This window comes from Stegastes partitus, unplaced genomic scaffold, assembly GCF_000690725.1.
Source record: "Stegastes partitus isolate 25-593 unplaced genomic scaffold, Stegastes_partitus-1.0.2 Scaffold317, whole genome shotgun sequence".
Lineage (NCBI taxonomy): Eukaryota > Metazoa > Chordata > Actinopteri > Pomacentridae > Stegastes > Stegastes partitus.
Window position 1 is genome coordinate 340,754 of NW_007578048.1, and position 21,743 is coordinate 362,496.

Sequence of the window (21,743 nt, forward strand, 5' to 3'; positions counted from 1 at the left end):
TGGATAGTTTTCAGAAAAATCACTTACATGACTCAAATCTGGCAAAATAAATGGTTTGCTTTAACCAAAAACTCCTGCACTCCTCATGACAAGCGTGAAGCCATTAGTGATTCAGCGGCGACCGACACACTGGCTTTTTAGCAGATAGGAGACAAGTATGGAAACAAATCCAAAACGTGAGCAATAAAACATGCGTAATATGTAGAGTCATACTGGTTTTTAATATTGGTAACAGCCGTGTGCACTTGGAATAAAGCTGCACACATTGATTCCACATTTTATGAATTTTTGTAATAGAATTTAACTTTAGTTTTTTTCTGATTTCTGGCATTAGAACTGAGTCATACGGCTCTCATGATGGCTGCACAGTTTCTACTGTAATTTAGACAACAACACCCAGAAGTGTTTGGGGTTCAGAGGGTTAAATCATAAGAAGATGCACGTGTCCGTCTGGGCAGATGTAGCTTATACCTGTTGTCCACGTTTAGCGGCGGCCACCTGTTTCCACAGATGACACACACACATAAACACAAACACCCAGTTTGTTATCGGCACACACACACACACACACACTCACAATCACTCTCCATTTTATCCATCATCTCTGACCCCCCACCCGCATCTGGATTCGCTCGTCCACGGCTGCCATGGAAACAGTCGCTCTCCTCTGATTGGAGGCAGGTGGCCAGGTGTGGCTGCTAATCAGGTGTTTAGGATGGAGGGTGGAGGAGACGCTGTGAGTCCCTGTTTGCGAGAGACAGCATGTGCGAATGTACCTGAGTCTGTTCCGAAGAGGGGCGGTGGTGGTGGTGGTGGTGGTGGTGGGGGGGACGCATAACTGGAAGCTACTCAGTCAATAAGAGATGCTCAGAGGCAATCAGACACGAGTGCACCTCTGAGCGGTTACCACATCGACGTGTCTCTGTGCATGTCGTGATGGAGCAATTGAAGCCCCACTTGTCAGGGCATCTTCGCTAAACTACTCCCGCGCTCGTTCCCCGCCCCAAAAATAAGACGTCGGGAGCATAAACACGAGCCGCTGTTTCTCTTCTCGAGTGTCAGAGGCTTCAAGGAACAATGCAGAAATAAAGCCTAATGATGTATTTGTTTACAGATTTGCCAATTTGTTAAAAAAAAACGCGACGCGCTACATTCAGCGCTCGTCAAATTGATTAGATCGTAATTGCCACGTGAACAAGAGGAAATGTCATTCTGGCAGCTTCCATGTCACTCCGGCTACAGTTTTGTTTTTTCTTTGCGCTGCTCTTTATAAAATGAAATTAAATCAATTTACTTAATTGCTTTCACTCACAAACACGATTCTAATATCAGCTCCTCTCTCTGGAACATCACTTTCTCTTTCTTTCTGTGTGTCGTCTACAATTATGGAGCTCAATCTAAGCTGTTGAGGGAAAGGGGCTAAATATTATTGTGATAATACATAAATACATTTACTGGGTTTGTAAAAAGGACCTGACGAGCCTCCAGTAACAGTTCGATGCAGTTTGAAGACGGGGAGGTATTTTAAACGACTGAAGCCCACGTGTCTAAAACCGTAACCGAGCTGGCGAGATGCAATCTGTTCAACTCTGTCCGCACAGTACGTCTTCCAAAGAATGGAATTTTAAATAAATAAATAACTGAGAATATTTATCTGGTGCGATCCGGACAGAAGATTTCCACATAGCGCTTCTTTTCTTTTTTTTTTCTTTTTCTAGATATATCGGCTCAAAACGTAACGGACAAAAGATGGAAGAGACAAGACGGTCCGCGGAGAAAACCTCCAACGTCCCGTCCGCACATCATGGAACCTGTCACGCATATAAATTATCTAACCTTTTCCTCGTTCCACACAGGAACACCAGAGATGCTGTTTTCACTGCAGTCCTGGTGGACGGTTTCACCAAATCTACTTTTCCTACATGCTCAGGGGTAGCTGTCGGAGCATTTAGGGGTTACAGGACACAACTGATTAGATTAGGAGTCTCTGTACGAAATATACGATAAACACTGACATCCATGAACTGACTGAGGTATTTAATTATTCACAACTGATTATTTCCTTTTGTTTGCAGAAATGAATCACTGGACTGATGAGTGTTTTAGTTCAGCGCCAGCTAACCTGCCCTCCAGTTGTTCAGGTCCCCTACAGGACTGTTTGCAGCTTCTCTCAGGGCCAAAGTCGACGCTAAACAAGAGTTTCTGATTTTAAAGATCACCGCCAACAAAGTCCGGTTCGCACCCATAACTAGCAGTAACTTACCGTTCGCAACTCTAGGATTTTGTACCACGGCTGCTGAACGCCGTGGGGTTATGATCGGTTAGTAATGAACAGTAAAAGATCTAAATTAATGTGAGATTATTTAACTGTTTGTAACTCTCGCGTAAAGATCTTGGAGGGCTGAAACCGCGACCAAAACTTAGGACGACTAGCCTCCCAGTAAGAACCATGCAGATGAAATGTCAAAGGGTTCTGATAGTTGTTTGAATTTGGACTTTTAAATCAGCAGTTGGCGGAGCAGAGACGACATTTTTAAAATCTGTAATGAAACTGGTTTTCTATCTGAAGGTCAGCTGCAGGAGGAACAAGAGAGGACGGCGTAAATAAGTTTAATATAACGCAGGACTGTTCGCTGTTCTTCAGACTGATCGTATTCTTTAATTTTCTCTTCCAGTTTCAACACTTTGTAAGAATTTAAAACTCAGTTTTCTTGAACCCTTTAAAAACTTGACGTTGCCTGGCGACGCCAGAGAAAAAAACGATCAAGGACAGAAACCATACTTTGTGATATTTAGAAATAGAACCACCTCGTTACAATAAGAATTTACTCATTTTTATTTGTCCTTTCTCCAGCTCAGTAAGTTGTTTTGTAAAAGTCCAGTATGTACTCCAGGCTTTCTGCTTTTTCCTTTTCAGAAAGCAGCAAATCTACAAAAATCCATTTTGGCAAATAGAAAGTCTGCTGCTCAAAACATCTGGTCGTTTCACACGACTGAGAGTGAATTGAATCGAAGTGAAATTTAAAAGTTTATTTGTTCGGTGAGACTTCACCGGTTTAAGGATTATCGTGACTCGACTGACTTGAAAAAAAACTAACTGAAAATTTCGGAAAACGGCAAAAAGCCTCGGTTTAAGTTTTACGCTTTCTACGCGTCTCTTGACAGATTTAGTCCCAATTAAAACGTCCGACCTCAACTGGGAAGACGAGGCTGTGGAAAAAAATCACATCAGTCTCCCCCAGAGGAGTTTTTTTCATGTAGAAACGGGATAATAGCGGCAACATCAGCGCTTAATTGGTTCAAACACTATTAGTGAATCGGTTCTCAGAGACAGTAAAACTGTAAAAACTAAATGATTTCTGTGTGTTTGCTAACAGTATTCTAACCTTGTGGTGGAAACAATCCCAACTCTTACAGCTGTTTTACCAAGCAGCCAGTAGATCCTGATGTATCTGATCATTCAAATGACTAATAAGACTGGAAAGGAGCTCATTAGCTTTGGAATCTACATGTGGATCACATTTCTGCAGGAGTAACTATTTCTTGGCTCTTTCACTTTTCCCCATGTGTCACCATCCTCTCCCCATTATTGCCTCTCCTGCTGAAGGCGACGTGCCATCTCTGGAGTCTGTGGTATCACTGCCTTAAAGGTTTGGGTTTTTGCTGACCGCAGTGCTTTTTTTCTCCCCATAATTTAACCACAGCCTGACACAAAGTAACGCACGCTGACACTTCGCAGCCTCGTATGACACGATCTCCAACTGCTGGCTGTCGTCGAGCAGCTTCTCAAGGATCCTCCAGGTGCAGCGAGTTGCTGAAGATTACGTGTGACTGAACTCCTCCTGGTTCTCCTGCAGCCCTTCACTAAATTCCTGACTGATCATCAAACTTAAAACAAAAAAGGTTTGAAATGTTTCACTGTACTAATCCGACACTAAATGTAAAACCTTCTTCTATGTCGGATATCAAGGCTGTCGGATTGTCCAGACGGAGGTCCAGATACAAGGAGGGCTTGATGCTGGAAGGATCATTAGTTGTTCATTATTGTTCATAGTTGTTATAATAACTAGTAGTTCTGGTCCCAGTAGAACTTTCTGGTCTCTGGATGTTCAGGCCCAGTTAATGATGAATATCTGAATATTGGGTGCGGTCGGGGGACACTTCCACCCCGGGGCAGCGCTCTGACGGGGTGGAAGTGTCCAGAACACACAGGCAGTACTTGGCTGCTGATGCTAGTTTAGTTAGCGCTCACACTTCTGTTTCCTCCATCGGTGGCGGCGGGGGAGTGGCAGATACGCTCCACCGTTACCATCCATGTTTACTTCCATAAACACTGAGCACGCTCGCTGCGTGTGACGTCGTCGTGTCCTCTTCTGCGCATGCGGGACACTTTTGGCTCGTATGAAGTTCACACAGCAGATCACATACAAGTCGCATTGAAGTGGAAACGTGAAGGAAGTCACAAAGAAATCCTCATTGAGCATCAAGTCCTGCAGTGTGAACGTAGCCAATCTGTGGGATTGTTCAGTCAGATAATACGCCGTCATCCTGATTGGTGACATTAAATGTCATGTCGGAGTCACAATCCAAGGCTGTCGCTATGTTAAGGCTGTTTTTATGGGTTCTATTGGTTTTTCCTAAAAACCTGTCGGATAGCAGGTTTAGGATTGTTAAGGGTCGATTATCGAGTCACGACTGGATATGAAAGTTTACGTTTTTCAGTTAAACTACACCTGTAATCCTGACCTTTCTCACCCCAGAGCACCTTGAGTTCATTAAGCAACATCCAACTCTGCTCAAACGTTGTAAAACTACAGCTGTTGTAATATTGTAGGAACTCAGCCATACTTGTTCGAGCTGGAAACCAATTCTGAAGAAGAAAAAGTCCAGTTAGTTCTGAGACTGTCGTAGGTACGGAGAAGTTTCAAAGTGGAAATGCTCCATCACGGCACCGACTGCTTACTTCTCTCACTCCATGTCCTCCAGCATGTCGACATGCCACCGAGCTTAAAAAAACCCTTGATTTTCACCAGAGTGGGCCTTTAACACGTGATCCAACATAAATCAAGGCTCTGAACTGCAGGCGACGGTTCCTTTTAAAGACGGAATGAGATAAAACGTCACCTCTGTGATGTCGACATTGTTCCATCTCATGAGGTGAGCAACCTCTGGATGAGACGGCCAGCCGCAGCTCACGGCTTTCTCGGGTTTTCATTCAAATTTACGCCGTCGCCATCAATCTCCATAACAGAGGGCTTAAAGGATGTCTGACCCCGCTGACTTAAAACAGCTCGCTCGGCTGAGTGCAACACTTCAGTGCACTTTCAGAATGGCGGCGAGGCAGCTCATTTGCGGCGATCAATAAGGAGGTTTGGGCCGTCTTTTGTACGTTTGAATCCGGAGTGAGATTTCTTTTTAAAGGTATAAGAAACTACAATTATGTTTTCTCTAAATCCTAATGCATGAAGTGCGTCGAGGGAAGATATCATGCTGCTCAGCTCTGGCAAGTTTGAAAAAGCCTATTTTCTGGTGCATGTTTTTTATTCACCAAACAAGAGCCTTTCCTCATCTGCGACATAGAAAGTTATCTCCTTTCCCAACTGTTTATTTCCTCCCCTTCTTCTTCTAACTTTCGTGTCCTTTATTAACAATCCTCTGCTTTCTCCTCCTCCCATTTAAATACATAATAAACGAGCGAGCAAATGATAAATGCATATCGTGTGATCATTGGCTGAGCGTCTCTGCTCTAAATGCACATTACAACCAACAGGAATCTTTATTCATGGCTCTCTTGCATGCGTGTGGATGCAATTGGGTAAACTAGTTATTAATTCTGTGGTGAAAAACCAAAATCTGCTGTTCCTTGTCCCTTCATTGGGCCCTTTCTGACTCTTTCTCAAAGTTCTTATTGAGCACTTTTCTAATATCGTCTGTAGATCCAGATTCTAAAGACTGAGGGCAAATAGAAATAGTGACAAACTCTGCACTATCAATGATTGTCCAGTTTCCAACAAACACGCCATTGTCCTTCCCTGTTTGTCAGCGTTCCCTGTTTTTAATCCGTGTTGTTCTTGTGCACGTGTGCGGCTAACTCACCCCAGCTGGTCCGTCAGGTTCCACAGAACATTGGGCGTCGGCATTAGCGGCGACCCGTCGTACAAAACCACCGAAGCTCCCACTGCCAGAGCAGAAACCAGCCAGTTCCACATCATCCAGCCGGTCTGCGAACACACACACACACACACACACACAACGCTGCGGTCAGTTTATCTGGTACAAACACTCCTTTTTCTCATCAACATGGATGAAGCAGAATCCAGTAAAATGGGAAACTCCTGCAGACTGTGATCCACATGATTGCGTTTCTCGTTTTACTGCATGCTGAGGGACTGCTTTGGCTCCGTCCTTTATTTATATTAGGAACGAGAATATTGGCTCTGCTGCATGAAAACTGTCTGCGGCGCTGATACGGGGGCTTACGCAATGACACGTTTAGTTAGCGAATTGATTAGTTCGCTGACAGAAGATGAATCAGAAAAAGTTTGATTAAGCAGGAAGACAAATTCTCATTTTTGCTTCTCTCTGTTTTGTGCCATTTAAAATGTGATAGTTTGGTGGGTTTGGAGTTCTGGTTCTGACAAAACAAGCTATGGGAAGATGCCGTACTAACCTATGGCAGCTGGTTTCAGCTGAAGGTACTTCATGTACAGCTGGAAACCTCCTTATATGTAGCCAAAGCTTGACAGAATCCAGAAATGCGGCCACATAATGGATCTTAAAGTTATACAGAGGGGCCCAAAACAGTTGTTTTCACATCAACCTGGAAGTTATGACGTAAATAAAGATTTAAAATTCAGTACTAATGAAGTCCAGGGACATTTGTGGCACTGACCAACTTCTTTGTACTTCTTTGTTGTGCCGTCTCCACCAAAGCCGCGGTCAGAGGACAGATCAGGGCTTGTTCAGGTAAATCACCTTGCTGCCATCGCCCACCTGTTGCCTGTGCCTCAGGTTTCCAGCAGAACGCTGCTCGCTAAGTCGCGTTGTGACAGTGGGAACTACGGCTTCAGAATACGTCAGAAGTCAGACATTGTTATTCTGAGCAAAGGGAGGTTTTCTAAACGCCAACTCGTGGTGAGACCAAAGGTTTCTCAGGGGGCAGAGCACGGCACCTTAAAACCCTTTGAGGAAACTGGATCCGTTATCGCCACAGCACGATTGGACCAGAAGTGAGCACACCGCCAGAAGATCAATACATGACAGAGAGATAGAAAAGCAGCTCCATCACAGGGACAGAATCTGCTAAACAAAGAATGCAACAGTCCATTCAGTAGAAGTCTTATCAGAAGAAAGGCTCAGAGGATGATTAGCGATCTCTGAACCACTTCTACAAGGGAGGGAGACGAGACCAGATGCTTGGGGTGTTCTGAGACATGGATGACTGAGAAAGTCCTGAATCCAAGTTTTCATGGCAGCTACAGAAGATCGGTGAATAAACAGGAGAGAAACTGATACCGCGGTAGATTAAACCCACATGGAACCAGGTCGTAGAAAGTCGGTGTTCTTCAGTGACACGTTACACTCTCTGGTTTTAAACACAACGCAGTGCCGACGGCCACGGACTCTCCTCCACAACACCACACAAGTTTCAGGGTCAACTAAAGATTGAGAAGCAATCTTCAGTCTTAGACGAAGGAAGCTCTTTGGAACTTTGTCAGATGAAGCTGGGACAATCGGGTCGCCCGGTTTGTGGACTCAATGCAGCTTGAATGGTGCTGTCATTAAAAGGTCCCACATTGTGCCCCGCTTCAACAAATAAATCAGAGTCTCACATGTACCCACAGTGCATCTTTCAGTTCCTGCAAAACTGGTTAATTTCACCATGAATGTATAACCTCTGGTTTTAGGGCTGCTGCACTCCTCTAGCTAACACTAAACCTGCTCTAAGTAACACTAAACCTCCTCTAACTAACACTAAACCTTCTCCAACTAACACTAAACCTCCTCTAACACTAAACCTCATCTAACTAACATTAAACCTCATCTAACTAACATTAAACCTCCTCCAACTAGAATTAAAGCTCCTCCAACTAACATTAAACCTCCTCCAACTAACATGAAACATCCTCTAGCTAACACTAAACCTGCTCTAAGTAACACTAAACGTCCTCCAACTAACATTAAACCTCCTCCAATTAACAATAAACCTCCTCCAACTCACACTAAACCTTCTCTAACTAACATTAAACCTTCTCCAATGTTAGTTAGAGGAGGTTTGATGTTAGTTGGAGGAGGTTTAAAAATGTTGCACAGCTCTGACATTCAGGACTCGTTGCTACTCGTTAGATAAAAGTCTTAAAGATGTCTGAAACATGTTGGTATGTTGCGTGTTATTGGTAAACAGGTTGTGGACCTACCGTAGTGTAGTAGATGATGACGTCACTGGAGCTCATATTGCCATGCAGGATGTGTTCTTTCAAGTGCTGGATGAGAGTTCCCTGTAGAAACAAACAGATTGTTAATCATGACTTTAACATGTATTGATTGTAGTTTATCAGCTTTCCTATCACCTCTGGTAATAACATTCAGTGCAACATGTTGTTTTCTCACAGAGAGAGCCACAGACATCCTGTATATTCAAATACTCTTCTCTTGCATAGCTGCACAGAAAACCGTCCGCGGCTTCTTCCCCGAAACACTTCTTCTCACAAAAAGGGCAATTTGTGTGAAGTGTGGCTTCTCCCACAGCCTCAAACCCATCACAGTCGGGTGGGTTGTTATTTCTGGTGGAGGGTACGGACTGTGTGTGTTTTACTTCTGAGCTTTCCTTTTTTTTTCCGCCTCCCCTCCCTGCATAAACAGGTGCTCCATGTATGTGTGTGCATACAATCTGTGGCAGGACTCAGCTGCCATAGCCGTCCTTTGGTGCGTGCCATCTTGCCACTGACAGCATGTTAACAGAGCCATAACAAAGCAGAGAGCACAACAGTAGCAGGGCTAATTGGCTGAGCCAGAGAGAAGTGCCAGCGTCACAATACGAAAATGTTTTCAGCACCACATTACTGTCCAATTGTCAGGAGCATGGGGAGAAGGAAGGGGGGGGCGCAAAGGGAAGGGATGGGGATGGAGAGAGACAAAAAAAAAAAAGGAAAGACAGAAAAAGGAAGCTGGAGGAAAAAGAAAGTAAACCAGGGAGAGAAACGGAGAAGCAAGTGGAAAAAAACGTGAGGAAAAACTGCAGTTTTAAGGGTAGACTGTGACAGAAGGGTGGGGGAGTAAAAGCCAAGACGAGAAGCAGAAAAAGAGAGAGAGACAACAACCGCTGTGTGAGAAACGCCTTTGTTTGACTGAGTTAACCCGTTTTGAACGGCGAGCGTCTCGGCTTTCAAAGTGCGGCGGTCCTTTTTGAAATCACACATTCTTCTGACACTCTCCCTCCCTCAGATGTGGCGCGTAGCAGCAAAATGTCATTCATGCACTCCCTGGAGAGCAAATAACCTTTTGTGGGACGAGCCGATGGAGGTCTGCTGCCATCTCGTGGCGGGAAGCGGTAACGGAAACACACACGTCGGCCGGTGAACGCAGCAGGTTCAGGTTCAAGGACAAAGTGTTCAGAGGAAAAACTTCACTTTAATAAATGGGAGCAAGTCGCTCCTGAACAACGAGATGTCAGGATGACGGTGAGACTTTCTTCTGCCTGATCAGGATGAACACTAAACCAGCTCTGGTCTTATAATGACCAAACCTTTACATCAACAACAACAAAAACAACCTTTTTTAACCTTCCTGGAACGTTACTAACTGTTTATTCCTCAAAATAATATAAATTGTTTGTTCCCAGTCGACCTGAATGTTGTGTGATTCTATTTAAAAGATGATTTAATTCTAATCGAACAAAGCCATAATTGATTTATAGTTATCGAACAATTAATTATTCGTATATTTAAATGTTTCCTGCTGATTTGTTAGAATGGATTTCTATTCATTTAGTAGAACGTTGCTCTGATAGATTTGACAGACTTTTATATAAACCAGGTTTATCCTGTTGGTTTCTTTGGGTTTGAGATCAGTGAGATTCAGAAGCTACGAGCGATTCATCCGACTAAGAAATATTCCTCTGACAGTCTGCATATTTATGCTGTAAGCAGCACACTTTGCTTCACACAGCTGACACATTCAGTAGAGTTCTTTGACTACAGTCGCTGTGAAGCGACGCTGGATATGATCTCAGTGAGCAGGTCAAGAGCGACATAAACTGATTCAGTCACCTTCAGAAAAGGACTGCACTGAGAGAAACCTGCAATAAAGGCTTAAAAGAACGACCAAAATAAGTGTCACTGAATCATTTAAAGCCCTCATGTTTTGTGTTACTGAATCATAAAACAGATTTTGCTCATAATGTGTGTAGAGTCGAGTCTAGTTTTATTTATACAGATTATTATGAGTAAAAGCTTCAGACTTTTCTCTCAGCTGCTGCTTCAGAGGTCAAGAATTAGCTTCAAGTCTGCATGAATGAGAAAAATCTTTAAACGTAATGGAAGGTGGGCTGGACAAACTTCAAACATCTGCTGGTGAAGATGATAACATCACATATTGGAGGATGCTGTCGTCTAGTTTCTGGTCTCGGTTTGAGAATCATGTGTTTGGACTTTAATGCCACACAGCCACTGGTGATGGGTGTCGGTGCCTCTGCTGTGTCCTGAGTGGGTAACGATCTGTCAGTTTGTGCTGCTCCCTGTGTGACGTGGTGCTTCATAACACAGAAACACCACAGGAGACTACTGCTGCTCAATCTGTACACCTCAGACGTCCAGCGTGACTCTGCCCTCTGCAGAAGTTCTCTGAGGTTGATGCGAGGGTGGAGATACGTTGGTATACAGGGAACTTTCTGTGGAGCAGCACAGCATCAGTCCCAAACGTAACCATGACCATTGTCCACTTGAGCGAGAGACAAAAACAGACGCTCACAGCTTTTATTCATGTATGCAGCAACATGCTGGAGGTCTTCCACCAGCCCGGGGTCGGGGGTGAACGTTTACTGTGGTGGATCCAGAGACGCCAGCAGGATCAATAAACTCATTTGCAAGGCAGAACTATTCTTGGTGAGTCAGTGAGGAGCAGGAAGTCACTCAACAAGCTGTTATCCATCATAGACAGTCCATGGCACCCTGTTCATGATGCACTATGAGGACAGCAGGGCCTCATTTAGCTCCACTGTTATAACGAACATGCAGGTAAATCTAATGTGAGGCTAGACAACAGCTGACTTCTCTGGGACAGGCGATGCTGCACTATCATCTGGACTGTGTTTATTCACACATACAGTATATTGTAGATATTATTTATTTTTGCACACCTGTTCATTTGATATTTGATATTCAGCGTCTTGTTCTGCTTTTAATTTCACCGTTACATTGAATGTTTCGTTGCTGTAACACGATTCCTCTCGAGGGATAAATAAACCACATCTAATTATCCTTCTCATTCTTTTCTCACCTTTCTTTTAGGAAACATCACTAACAGAGATAATTCTCTTTCCCCTTTGCTACCATCTCTAAACGCTGTGCACTCCAAACCGAGCCGGTCATCCTGGGAGAGCTCGGCAAACAGATGTGACCAGAGTGCGCTCGTCTCTGTATGAGACACAGCTGCGTCTAACCCTCGCGGAGCACTCGTGAAATATTAGCCACAAACAAACAGTAATTATGTTTAATGCTACACAAGGACAAACGAGAAGAACAGAACAACCCGTGTCTAAATCAGCGACCCGTGGGGCCGTCCCTGTGTGGGTAGATGCACCATTCTCAGTTATATATATATTTTTAAAAATGACCAGCAATGTGTGTGAAATATTGTGTTTTTTCTGGCTCAACGAACAAATAAACGGAGAGTGATGCATAGTTTTTAATTTACAGCTAATGGAAACCCGAGAGCTTCTTACCCCGGCGGAGTGGACCATGCATTTCGGAGCACCTGTGGTTCCGGAGGAGTACATGATGAACAGAGGGTGGCTGAACGGGAGCTGCTCAAACTCCAGCTGAGGGAACTGGTCGGCCTCGCCGCGCCCAGACGCCAAGAAGTCGTCGATGAACACACTGTGGACAATAGGAGGTAAAAAAAACAGCCTGACACAATATACTGAGGAGAGAAAAGATTTCTGGATTCGATTCTGTCATGTAAACACTTCAGAGTATTTACAGACACACACCTGTTGGGAATCTTGGACAGGTCGGTCTCGTGTTTGGAGCGAGCGTAAGGAATAACGACGACCTTCTTCAGGTCAGGAAGACCTACAAGAAACAGAATAAGAGAGAGCTTCAGTTTCTAACGAGCAATTTATTCTGATTTTTATGAAATTCTACACAAACTACAAAACCTAAACAACATATGAATGAATACATCTGTTAAATAAATTCTAAATTAACTAAAAGAAAAAAGCATGCCAGACAGACAGAGAGCCTGATGCTTTGGTGTTTTTTGTTTCTACATTAATAACCTCATGGAAGAGCCAAAAAAGAAGCCACGAGAGTCCCTCGAGAAAATTCTGGTGTTTTGTTCATGCAACTCATTACTTCTCCTCTGAATTAATCCTTCATACTGTTTAATACAGACACTTTTAAAACCCAGTAGAGTTACTAGGAAAAGAAAATCCCTTTTGTTGTAATCAAGAGAAAGCCCATGCAGAGAGTTTGTATTTACAAATGCACTTGTCAGAATGAAATGATATTAAAACAGCCACAATTCAACCAAAGAATGCAAAGAGAGAGACCCCAGTCCAAAAATAAAAGCTGCTGCCGACCTTTCACGACGCTGGTCAGCTTCTCCATGTGGTCGTGCGTCTTGCCGTTGTAAACCACGGCGGCGACGGAGAAGATCAGCTTGGGCTGGATCTGAGAAAACCTGTCGAGGACACCCTGAGACAAAAAGAGAAATGTGATGAGTAAAGCTAAGAACAACAGTGGAGTCTGCAGAAAACACTCCAAGAAACACAGGATCACCTGGAATCATCATGTCTGACTGAAAGAGGATTTTCTAACAACAAGGAAAACAACAGAGTGATGAATGGTAACGGCAGTTCTCTGCTCTGCCACAAGGGGCAGTAGCGCATCAGGAACAAAAAGCAGAGACCTGGACGGGCCAACAGAAAACGAGGTGCTGCAGGGTGAAGTAAATCCCTCTATAGCAGCTGATTAAAAACTTATTACCCAGTGTAACTCTGCACAACAGTTAAGAGGAAGAAAATGCAACAATACACACTCTCCTGATAGATCCCATACTGTCCATCACACATACATAAACTACGTCTTATGTGGCAGATGGGCTCGGTGTAATTAACGTCTACATGGTAAATAAACTTCCCTGCGTGGGAATCTGTTATAAAGTGCTGAGATGCGCTACCTGTTGCAGCAGACACTGAATAAAAAGAACAATTAAGCAAACACACAAAAACAACACGACGCTTACGTTGACTCCAAAGTCGACGGATGTTGAGCTCCAAATGGCGCCGATGCTGGCCGCCGCCAACATGGCCTCCACCGCATGGATGCCATTGGGCAGGTAGCCTGGAGAGGGACGAGAAAAGAGGAAAATTAAGAACAAAATTTATTTTTATTAGAAACTACAGAGAATATACTGTGTGTACGGGCTTAGAATAATTATGATGACATCTGATAAATATACAGGATAAAATGTGCATATTAGCTGCACACGCTGAGTAGTGCATTCATCCTCAAGTAGATCAGAGTGATGAAAACAGCCATGGTGGGTTTCCACTCGTGTGACATCTAACAGCAGTAAAATGAAACCAGACGGACTTGTTATCTAGTTTCTGTCACACCACACAGCAGGTCACCCGAATGAGAGAACAGTGGAGAAAAAAATAAAGTCAAAGAGAGAAAGGACAAGCGACACACAGAGAGAAGGATGGTGACACGAAGTAATCTGGATAAAAAAAGAAGAGAGAGGGGAGGAAAAAATGATGAGGCAAAGAGAGGAGAGGGAGAGAAGTGATGAACATCGACGAGGGCAGGGAAAATATTTCACTCCTAACAAGCGGCGCTGAGCTCATAACCGCCGGCTCGCGGTGATGTACGAGCTGATCGATATAGAAAATGTGCCCGAGGGGACTACAAGTCTTTTCTCTGGGTGGACGCAGACGATGAGGGATGAAGGCAGAAAAAGAGAGGGCGATATTGACAGCTGCAGCAGCACGGAGGATGAGGAATGTGAGGCATCAGCGCAACTTTTACATCAGCAAAAAAAGTTCAGAGGGTTTGTTTTGCATTTGAATCCGATTGTTAAAACATTTAAAAAACACACAGACTCAGAACAGGAGCCTTTAAACTGAGAGGAGTTTCATCGATAAGTCGTATCTAATCTAAACTAATAAAACAATTACACAGCCAGTAGTTGCAGCGTTGCAATCTGACCGGTTAGACTGCAGCCGCGTGTGCTCGTCCGGTGAATCACGACTAATCAGGCTGCACTGGTTGCTATGCTGACTGGAACCAGGAAGCTGATACTGGCAGCATGACATCATAGGCTGACAGATCACCGCCCTGCACTGCTGCTTACGCTGCTCCGGGACAAATTGCGTTGTGAATCATAATCTTACTCCAGCTTGTTCGACTGCCTCGGCTGCAATGAATCACTGTCTTGTTATCTTGCTGGCCACACGTCAGCGCAGCACACTGTCCTCTCAGCCGGTTCATCAACGCAGGACACCGTCAAACTTCTTAGCTCTATGTTGGTCATGAATCAAGATGGTAATGAGGACTTTCCAAACAGCAGATGTTGCAACTGGACCAATATATGAAACAGATGCTTCTTTAAAGGGCTACAACAAAAAAAAGCCTGAAAACAAACTGTTGGATTCTTCAGGATTCATGTTTTTGCTCTGAGCAGTAATTGGACAACCTTCACAGAAACAACAACACCTCTGGTTTTAAATCAGCACCTTTGTTAACGAACCCTGAAGGAACGCAGCAAAAATCTGTGATTATCCTAAACGCTCGGCAGAATAAATGCTTTATGTTTAAATGTTTTAACGCCATTCACATCATTTCAAGGCCCAAATCGTCACGATTCAAACGGCGTGAAACGTTTTAAAATCCAATATCAGAGCAACAATAGCAGCTATACAGAAAAACTTCTCATCTTTTATGTCGTCTATAGGAGTACAGATTTATTGAACGTCTTGTGCAAAGGCTTCATAAATGTGTCCTATTGTGTTGGTTTTATTGTAAACAAGAAAAAGTCATTCGCTTTTATTCCCACTGAACAACAAACAAATAAAAATCTTGACTAATACGAACCCAGAAAATAAAATTAAACAGAAAAAATGTAAAAGTTTAACCCCTGATGTGTTCAAGCTGCACATTGTTTTCTTTCTAACATATTTGGGATGTAAAAAATACTGATATATGATTATTTTACACCTGTTTACAGTAAAGACGTGCACTGAAAGGTGGTTTCTGTTCCTTTTGATTAAATGCATCATCCACAACTCGTGTTGAATTTCTATTGCAGATTTTAAACAAGCTTTTTATTTATTCCTTATACACATATGTGCTATTTTACACATATTACTTTACGTTACAACGGTACAGAAAATGTCTGGACAGACACAGCAACTTGATTTATTTTCTTTTAAAGTCAATCTTCATGTTATTATTCACCGTGTTATAGATTTAAAACGTGATGGAGCTCCAGCATCAAACACGAGAGCCTCGCTCGAAGAGGACGACTTGAGTTTGTAAAACCATCGACGAAACGGTTTAAAAACGGGTCAGACGAGCTGAAAGCAGAATTCTGAATTGAATTCTGTTGACTGTTCAGCCCTACATGTTACTGACTCTCCACATTCATATTAGTCAGCAGAATAAAGGAGATAGTCGTGTGTTTATTAACGGTAAATAAAAGAGTACGCCGTCCCCAGTGAAGGAACACTCGCATAAGACTGCATACGGGCTTCTTAAGAGGGTGGAGGTGATGTTGGAGATGATAGTGTGTGTGTGTGTGTGTGTGTGTGTGTGTGTGTGTGTGCTCTCGGGTCACGTTCTGCTATAAAGCGCGGTGGGTTTCATCAGCTAAGTGCTCATATATCTCCTGGATTACAGACACTGACAAGACATTTTAGTCACGAGCCGAGCACAAGGACATCTCATCGTCTCCGACACACAAAAGTCCGTCCACACGGTCCAGTGCACTCACACGGAGATCTGTGTTTAGATACGCGAGTGAAGGGGAGGCATGAAGCAGTCCCTCTCCCTGTGTTTCTCCAGCTCCCCCTCCATCTTCCTCGTCTTCCTAATGAGATTCCCACCGAGCTTAAGTCATTTAGCTAATGGATTGCCCTACTGCAACATCCATCTTTCCTCCGAGCTCACAAACTTTCCTCCACGCCCTGGTCATTCATCGACACAGCAGCCACAGACTTCCTTCACGTTGATGCTTCAAAATAAAGGCAGGAAACTCTGTGAGCGTCAAAGGGCCGGAGAATTAGAGACTACATCCGAACACAGGTTACTTTGGCAGCTTATAAAATTATAGCAGAGGTCAGAATGTTGTGTCTGCACAGATTTAACTCCTAAACCTTCTGCCAAAGAGCTCACAGACATTTTTTTGTAACCACCAAATATTGATCTCTGTCACATTAATCCAGACACAATAAGCAACAAATCTTAAATAGACCAGTCAACTAATAGCACGTAAGGAAAGATTTGACGAGCCCTGAGTAGCTGAAGCCCCTAACGATGACGCAGCATAAACAGATCAACACACATCGCTGTGTTGAGGCAGAAAACACAGGATGAAACCGAGATGGTAACAGATAAGAGAGCGTGTTTCAGTATTCGTAGCTGCACTTCTGACGCATTTTACGAACCTCCCTGCAAAAGAAGCTTTAATAAACTAGTTTAATGCCTCCTGATGGCAAATTGTTGGCATGAAAAATCATGTTTAACCCCATTTAAAAAGCCAGTAGTTGTGCTACCTCACAAGAAATATTAAAAAGAAGCATCTGCAGCACAAAAAGTAAGATAGTTTAAAACTGGTAATCTGGCTGGACTCATAATAATTTCACTACAAATTTTGGAGGCATGACAGAAATAAACTTCAGTGTATTTTGAGATCAGAACACCTTTTGATGACCAAACATTTTTGGTTTTTTGGCTTTCTTCAAGGATCCAGATCATAAATGAGATCCTTCTGTTTGAGAACCATAAAGGAACCAAACCCAGATGTTCAACAGGTGTGTCCACGACTAGAAACGTGGCGACGAGCTACAAAGGTGACACAGATAAGCTCCTAAAAGCATTTGAAAAATGTACCGACCACAAAGCGAGTGGAGAGACGCCTGTGACGTGCATTAAGTGTAAAGACTGGTTGCAGGTTGCACTGCTGGAGTGGATCTGTATGAATGGACTGAAGAAATGCCCCCTCAGCCATTCCTCCCTCCGCAAACAAGAAATAAATGGCGACATTCAGACTCGTGCCAAAGCAACCAGGTCGTCTTAGCGGCAAGCGCACAGGACTTCCACTCAGAACTCTGCATTAGCTTTCAGGTAAGAAGGACAGAAGAGCAACGATATGATGATAAATTAACACAAATAAGTCAGAAAGAAGGAATTAATGTAATAATCAGGGTTCCTACACATGTTCCAGGGTTAGGGTTAGAAGAGCAACGACATCTCTGCCTGAAGAGGACGTGTGCTGCACATGTTCATAGTATTCAACAAATAATATGACGTCATTATTTACTGTTAGCTATAAATAAGAACGGAAATAAGTTGAAAACACGTCTGCATCAGCCTTGTTTACACGCCGTATCCATGGAAACGACGATGACCACGCCCACAAAGCGATGGTTTCCACACACAGAGAAGATTTATTTTTCTGATTACTACATCACGGCGTGACTTGGAAACGTTCCAAATATGTTGTTATCTGGTTAACTGTGATCCTGATTTATGGACAAGTGCCATAATAAAAAATACATCTGTTAATAAAATAAGGAAATAAATGTGTAAATATGAAGAGGAATGAATAAAAGAATAAATAATAAAATAATATGGAAATATAGAAGGTAAAGTTTGTCTTTGCTTTTCCCTTTGTTTTTTCCAATTTGTATTTGCTTTTGTCTTTTGTTTTTACATTTTGTTTTTATTTAGACAAAAAGAAAAAGCAAAAGACAAAAGCAAAGACAAATTGGAAAAAACAAAGAGAAAAGCAAAGACAAAATGTACCTTTTATATTTCCATATTTCTTTTATTTATTCTTTCATTTATTCCTCTTTATATTTACACATTTATTTCCTTATTTGTTTATCATGGCTCTCCTGGGACTCTTTATAGACCTTGACATGAATCACCAACTCGACCTTTCTGCAGACCAAACACACTCCCACGTAGCAACAGCAGCCTCTCTGAGCAGAACAACGAACCACGACGCTAAACCGCTCAGGAACGGCTGGACAAACACGACAAAGAGCTGAAGGTGGAGACTTTGCCTCCAGACTCCACAGATATGAACCTGACTGAGCGTAAGCAGCAGAACAAGTACAATCCACAGAGGCCCACAGTTCAGGAGACATAAAGGATCCCTGAAGATATCCTGGTGAGGGACCCACACAATATGAAGTGGGTGGGTTTAATGTGAAAACCTGAGACTCACCTACGACCCTGTCTCCGGTCTGGACGCCCATCTTCCTCATGGCTGCAGCGAACAACGCCACATCGCGCCTCAGCTCCCCGAACGTCACCTTCACGATCTCCTCGTTCGCCTCCGCTGGTACAAACACAAAGTTAATTAAAACAGAGATAAATTATGTACAGTTCAAATAATTATTCCCAAAAAAGAAATCAGTGACATCTTGAGGAAGTTTTGCTTTCGTGTATCCTATGTGTGCAGGTTAAACGCCAGGGAAGGTTAAGAAATCCACGTTAGGGAGAAAAGAGAGACAACGATGGAGACATAAATAGAGATAATGTGGTCGAACCGAGCCGCACACAGGAACAGACCTCTTATCTCTCTAAGTAATAGTTTACTGACATTTACAAAGGCTCGCAGCACTGTGACCAATGGGTCTTGTCATAATTACGTTACAGCTCTAGAGGGAGGTTGTGTGCTTGTGCAAGAGCCCTCACAGCAATAAAGCAGGACCTATCCATTAGTATGTGACGGTCCTCAGAGGTGGAACAGGGAGCAGCAGCTAATCTAATAATCAACTGACGTAGGAAGCCTCGGCGCCGCATCGATCCTGAGCTCAGCCCCACCCTCGGCTCCGGTCTTATTGTGTCCCCACGGTAACCATAGCCCCGTTTACATCGTTTGTAAAAAACAATATTTGAAGATGCAATAAAACACTGAGTAACACGATCAGTGTGACACGAGGAGGAAAAACTCTGATTCCAGTGACTGACACACACACAGGTGGGAGGAAGAAACCACGGCTGGTTAGAATCCATCACGGGGAGAAACAGGAAACAGTCACACAAAACAAAAAGAAAACAACTGGTCCTGCATGATGACAGTTTGTGAATACAGCACATATAGAGAGCATCCAGCAGCCCCTGGGAGTTTCCCCTTTAACTGCTCATCAACACTGAATCATCGCCAGTTTCTTTTGGCTTTTTGACCAAGGATCCACTCAGCCACTCCAGAACATTCACCTTGTTGTCTTTAAACCAGTCCTGTGAGGATTCAGGTTACTGTCTAGGAGGAAAACAAATCTTCTCCCAAATCACAGCTCTCCTGCAGACAGCATCAGGTTGTCAGTTGGCCCTCTAGCTTTACAAGTCTTTCTAGACTTGCTGTCAAGAAGCGTCGCCCACGTGATGATGCTGCCACCGCCGTGCTTCACAGTGAGCACGGTGTGATTGTGATGAAGTGTTCAGTGTCTGATGGTCAAACAGCTCAACTCAGGTCTCACCAGACCGGTGAAGAACCCAAAAACAGTTGTTGTATTCAGTCTCTCACATCTCAGCGACTAAAGGTGGTGACTCCTTCAGAGGAGTCATAGGAGTCTCTGTGGTCTCCCTCATTAGTCTCCTTCTAGTAACTCCTTCAGAGGAGCCATAAGAGTCTTGGTGGCCTCCTTCACTAGTCTCCTTCTAGTAACTCCTTCAGAGGAGTCATAGGAGTCTTGGTGGCCTCCTTCACTAGTCTCCTTCTAGTAACTCCTTCAGAGGAGTCATAGGAGTCCTGGTGGCCTCCTTCACTAGTCTCCTTCTAGTAACTCCTTCAGAGGAGTCAGAGGAGTCTTGGTGGCCTCCCTCACTAGTCTCCTCCTTGCACAGTCACTGAGTCTTTGAGGACGTCCTGCTCTGGGTAGATTGACCCATGTGCCATATTCTTTCCATTTCTTAATGATGCATTTAATTGTACTCCAGGGGACAGTCAGAGCCTTGGAGATATGACTGTATTGATCCCCTGATTGACCTTTTTAGAACCCTTTCATAGAGCTGCTTGGTACTGATCCACCAGTGACAGAACCTTCCAGATACAGGGGCCTCCATCACACATTCATGGACTTCTTGCATCAACTTACGACTGTAAAACATGAAATAAAACTGTGTTGTGTCTTTTTAAAAGCGTGCGTTGTGTGTGAACCAGTGCAGTACATGTTCCAGGACTCGGCAGCACTGTGATGCTCGTATATCACACACTGCAGCTCTAATCAGCGCCACATTACTTTACTTACTTGCGGCGTAGAGAGCCACTTTGTCCTGGTCGGCATGTTTGAGCAGGTTCTCGGCGTAGTTGAGCCGAGCCCCTTTAAACCACTCTGGAACGTCTGAGATCCGTTTGGTTGCATCCACCACCTGGTTTACGCCCATAAAGCGCACAAGGAGAACACACAGGAGAGCCATACGTCAAAAAACTGGATGTAAAACTTGCATTTTTGCCGTCGAAGAATCACTTCTGCTTCAGTTTTTCTTTCATTCTCCTTAAATTGCCTCTACAATAATGTTTATTTTTCAGATTTATCAAACACATACCTCCACTGCAGTCGCTTCTTTTTCTAAAACTAATGATGATGCAACATACCGTCTGAAAGAAATACTACTTGGCGTAAGAACTTAAGGTAACGCCGGGATGTCACAGCCAAGTCCACGATGCATCACACTCACAAGACATTTGATTGACTGCTTGGCCTGTCTTCTGTCATGTTTACTTTGTGCTTAGACAAATAAAATAAAGGATTACGTAGGTAGGAGCACGTGGCCAGGTACTGAAGTGAAATATGTTATCCGTGTGTACAGAATGGGCGGGTCAGCTTCAGACTGCATTTATTGCACCACCTGAGTGTCCACATCCTGAAACTAAGCAGCATTAAGAGGATGCAGAGAATTAAATAATGAGCACAGAAAAGTAAGATAAAAAAAACTGCATCCTTCTTTTTGCAACTGGCTCTTGAACGTAGCCTTGGTTTCATAGTTTAATGTCAACAAAGGGGTTAAACTTGTTAGAAATGCTGCAATAAGCATTCTAGTGTTGGGAAATGATCTCAAGGAGTCAACCTTTTACTCCAAAATGTGGTTGGTTACAGTGGTTCATGAATTAACTGTGTATTTGCTTGTACGGTCTAGACTCGATAATCGACCCTTAACAATCCTAAACCTGCTATCCAACAAGTTTGTAGGAAAAACCAACAGAACCCATAAAAACAGCCTTAACATAGCGACAGCCTTGGATTGTGACTCCGACATGACATTTAATGTCACCAATCAGGATGACGGCGT

General features: G+C 43.5%; 1 protein-coding gene across 1 annotated transcript in view; it reads right to left on the reverse strand.

Annotated features, from left to right (window-relative positions):
* The window catches only part of aacs (acetoacetyl-CoA synthetase), a 43,642-nt gene that overhangs the window by 18,547 nt on the left and 3,352 nt on the right, over positions 1–21,743 (reverse strand). Inside the window, exons 3-10 of the mRNA XM_008283523.1 lie at positions 20,702–20,822; positions 18,673–18,786; positions 13,465–13,562; positions 12,800–12,914; positions 12,209–12,290; positions 11,942–12,095; positions 8,418–8,498; positions 6,097–6,221 (exon numbers count right to left, since the gene is read on the reverse strand). Coding sequence (XP_008281745.1) covers positions 6,097–6,221; positions 8,418–8,498; positions 11,942–12,095; positions 12,209–12,290; positions 12,800–12,914; positions 13,465–13,562; positions 18,673–18,786; positions 20,702–20,822 — 890 coding nt within the window. The remainder of the gene's footprint in view (positions 1–6,096; positions 6,222–8,417; positions 8,499–11,941; positions 12,096–12,208; positions 12,291–12,799; positions 12,915–13,464; positions 13,563–18,672; positions 18,787–20,701; positions 20,823–21,743) is intronic.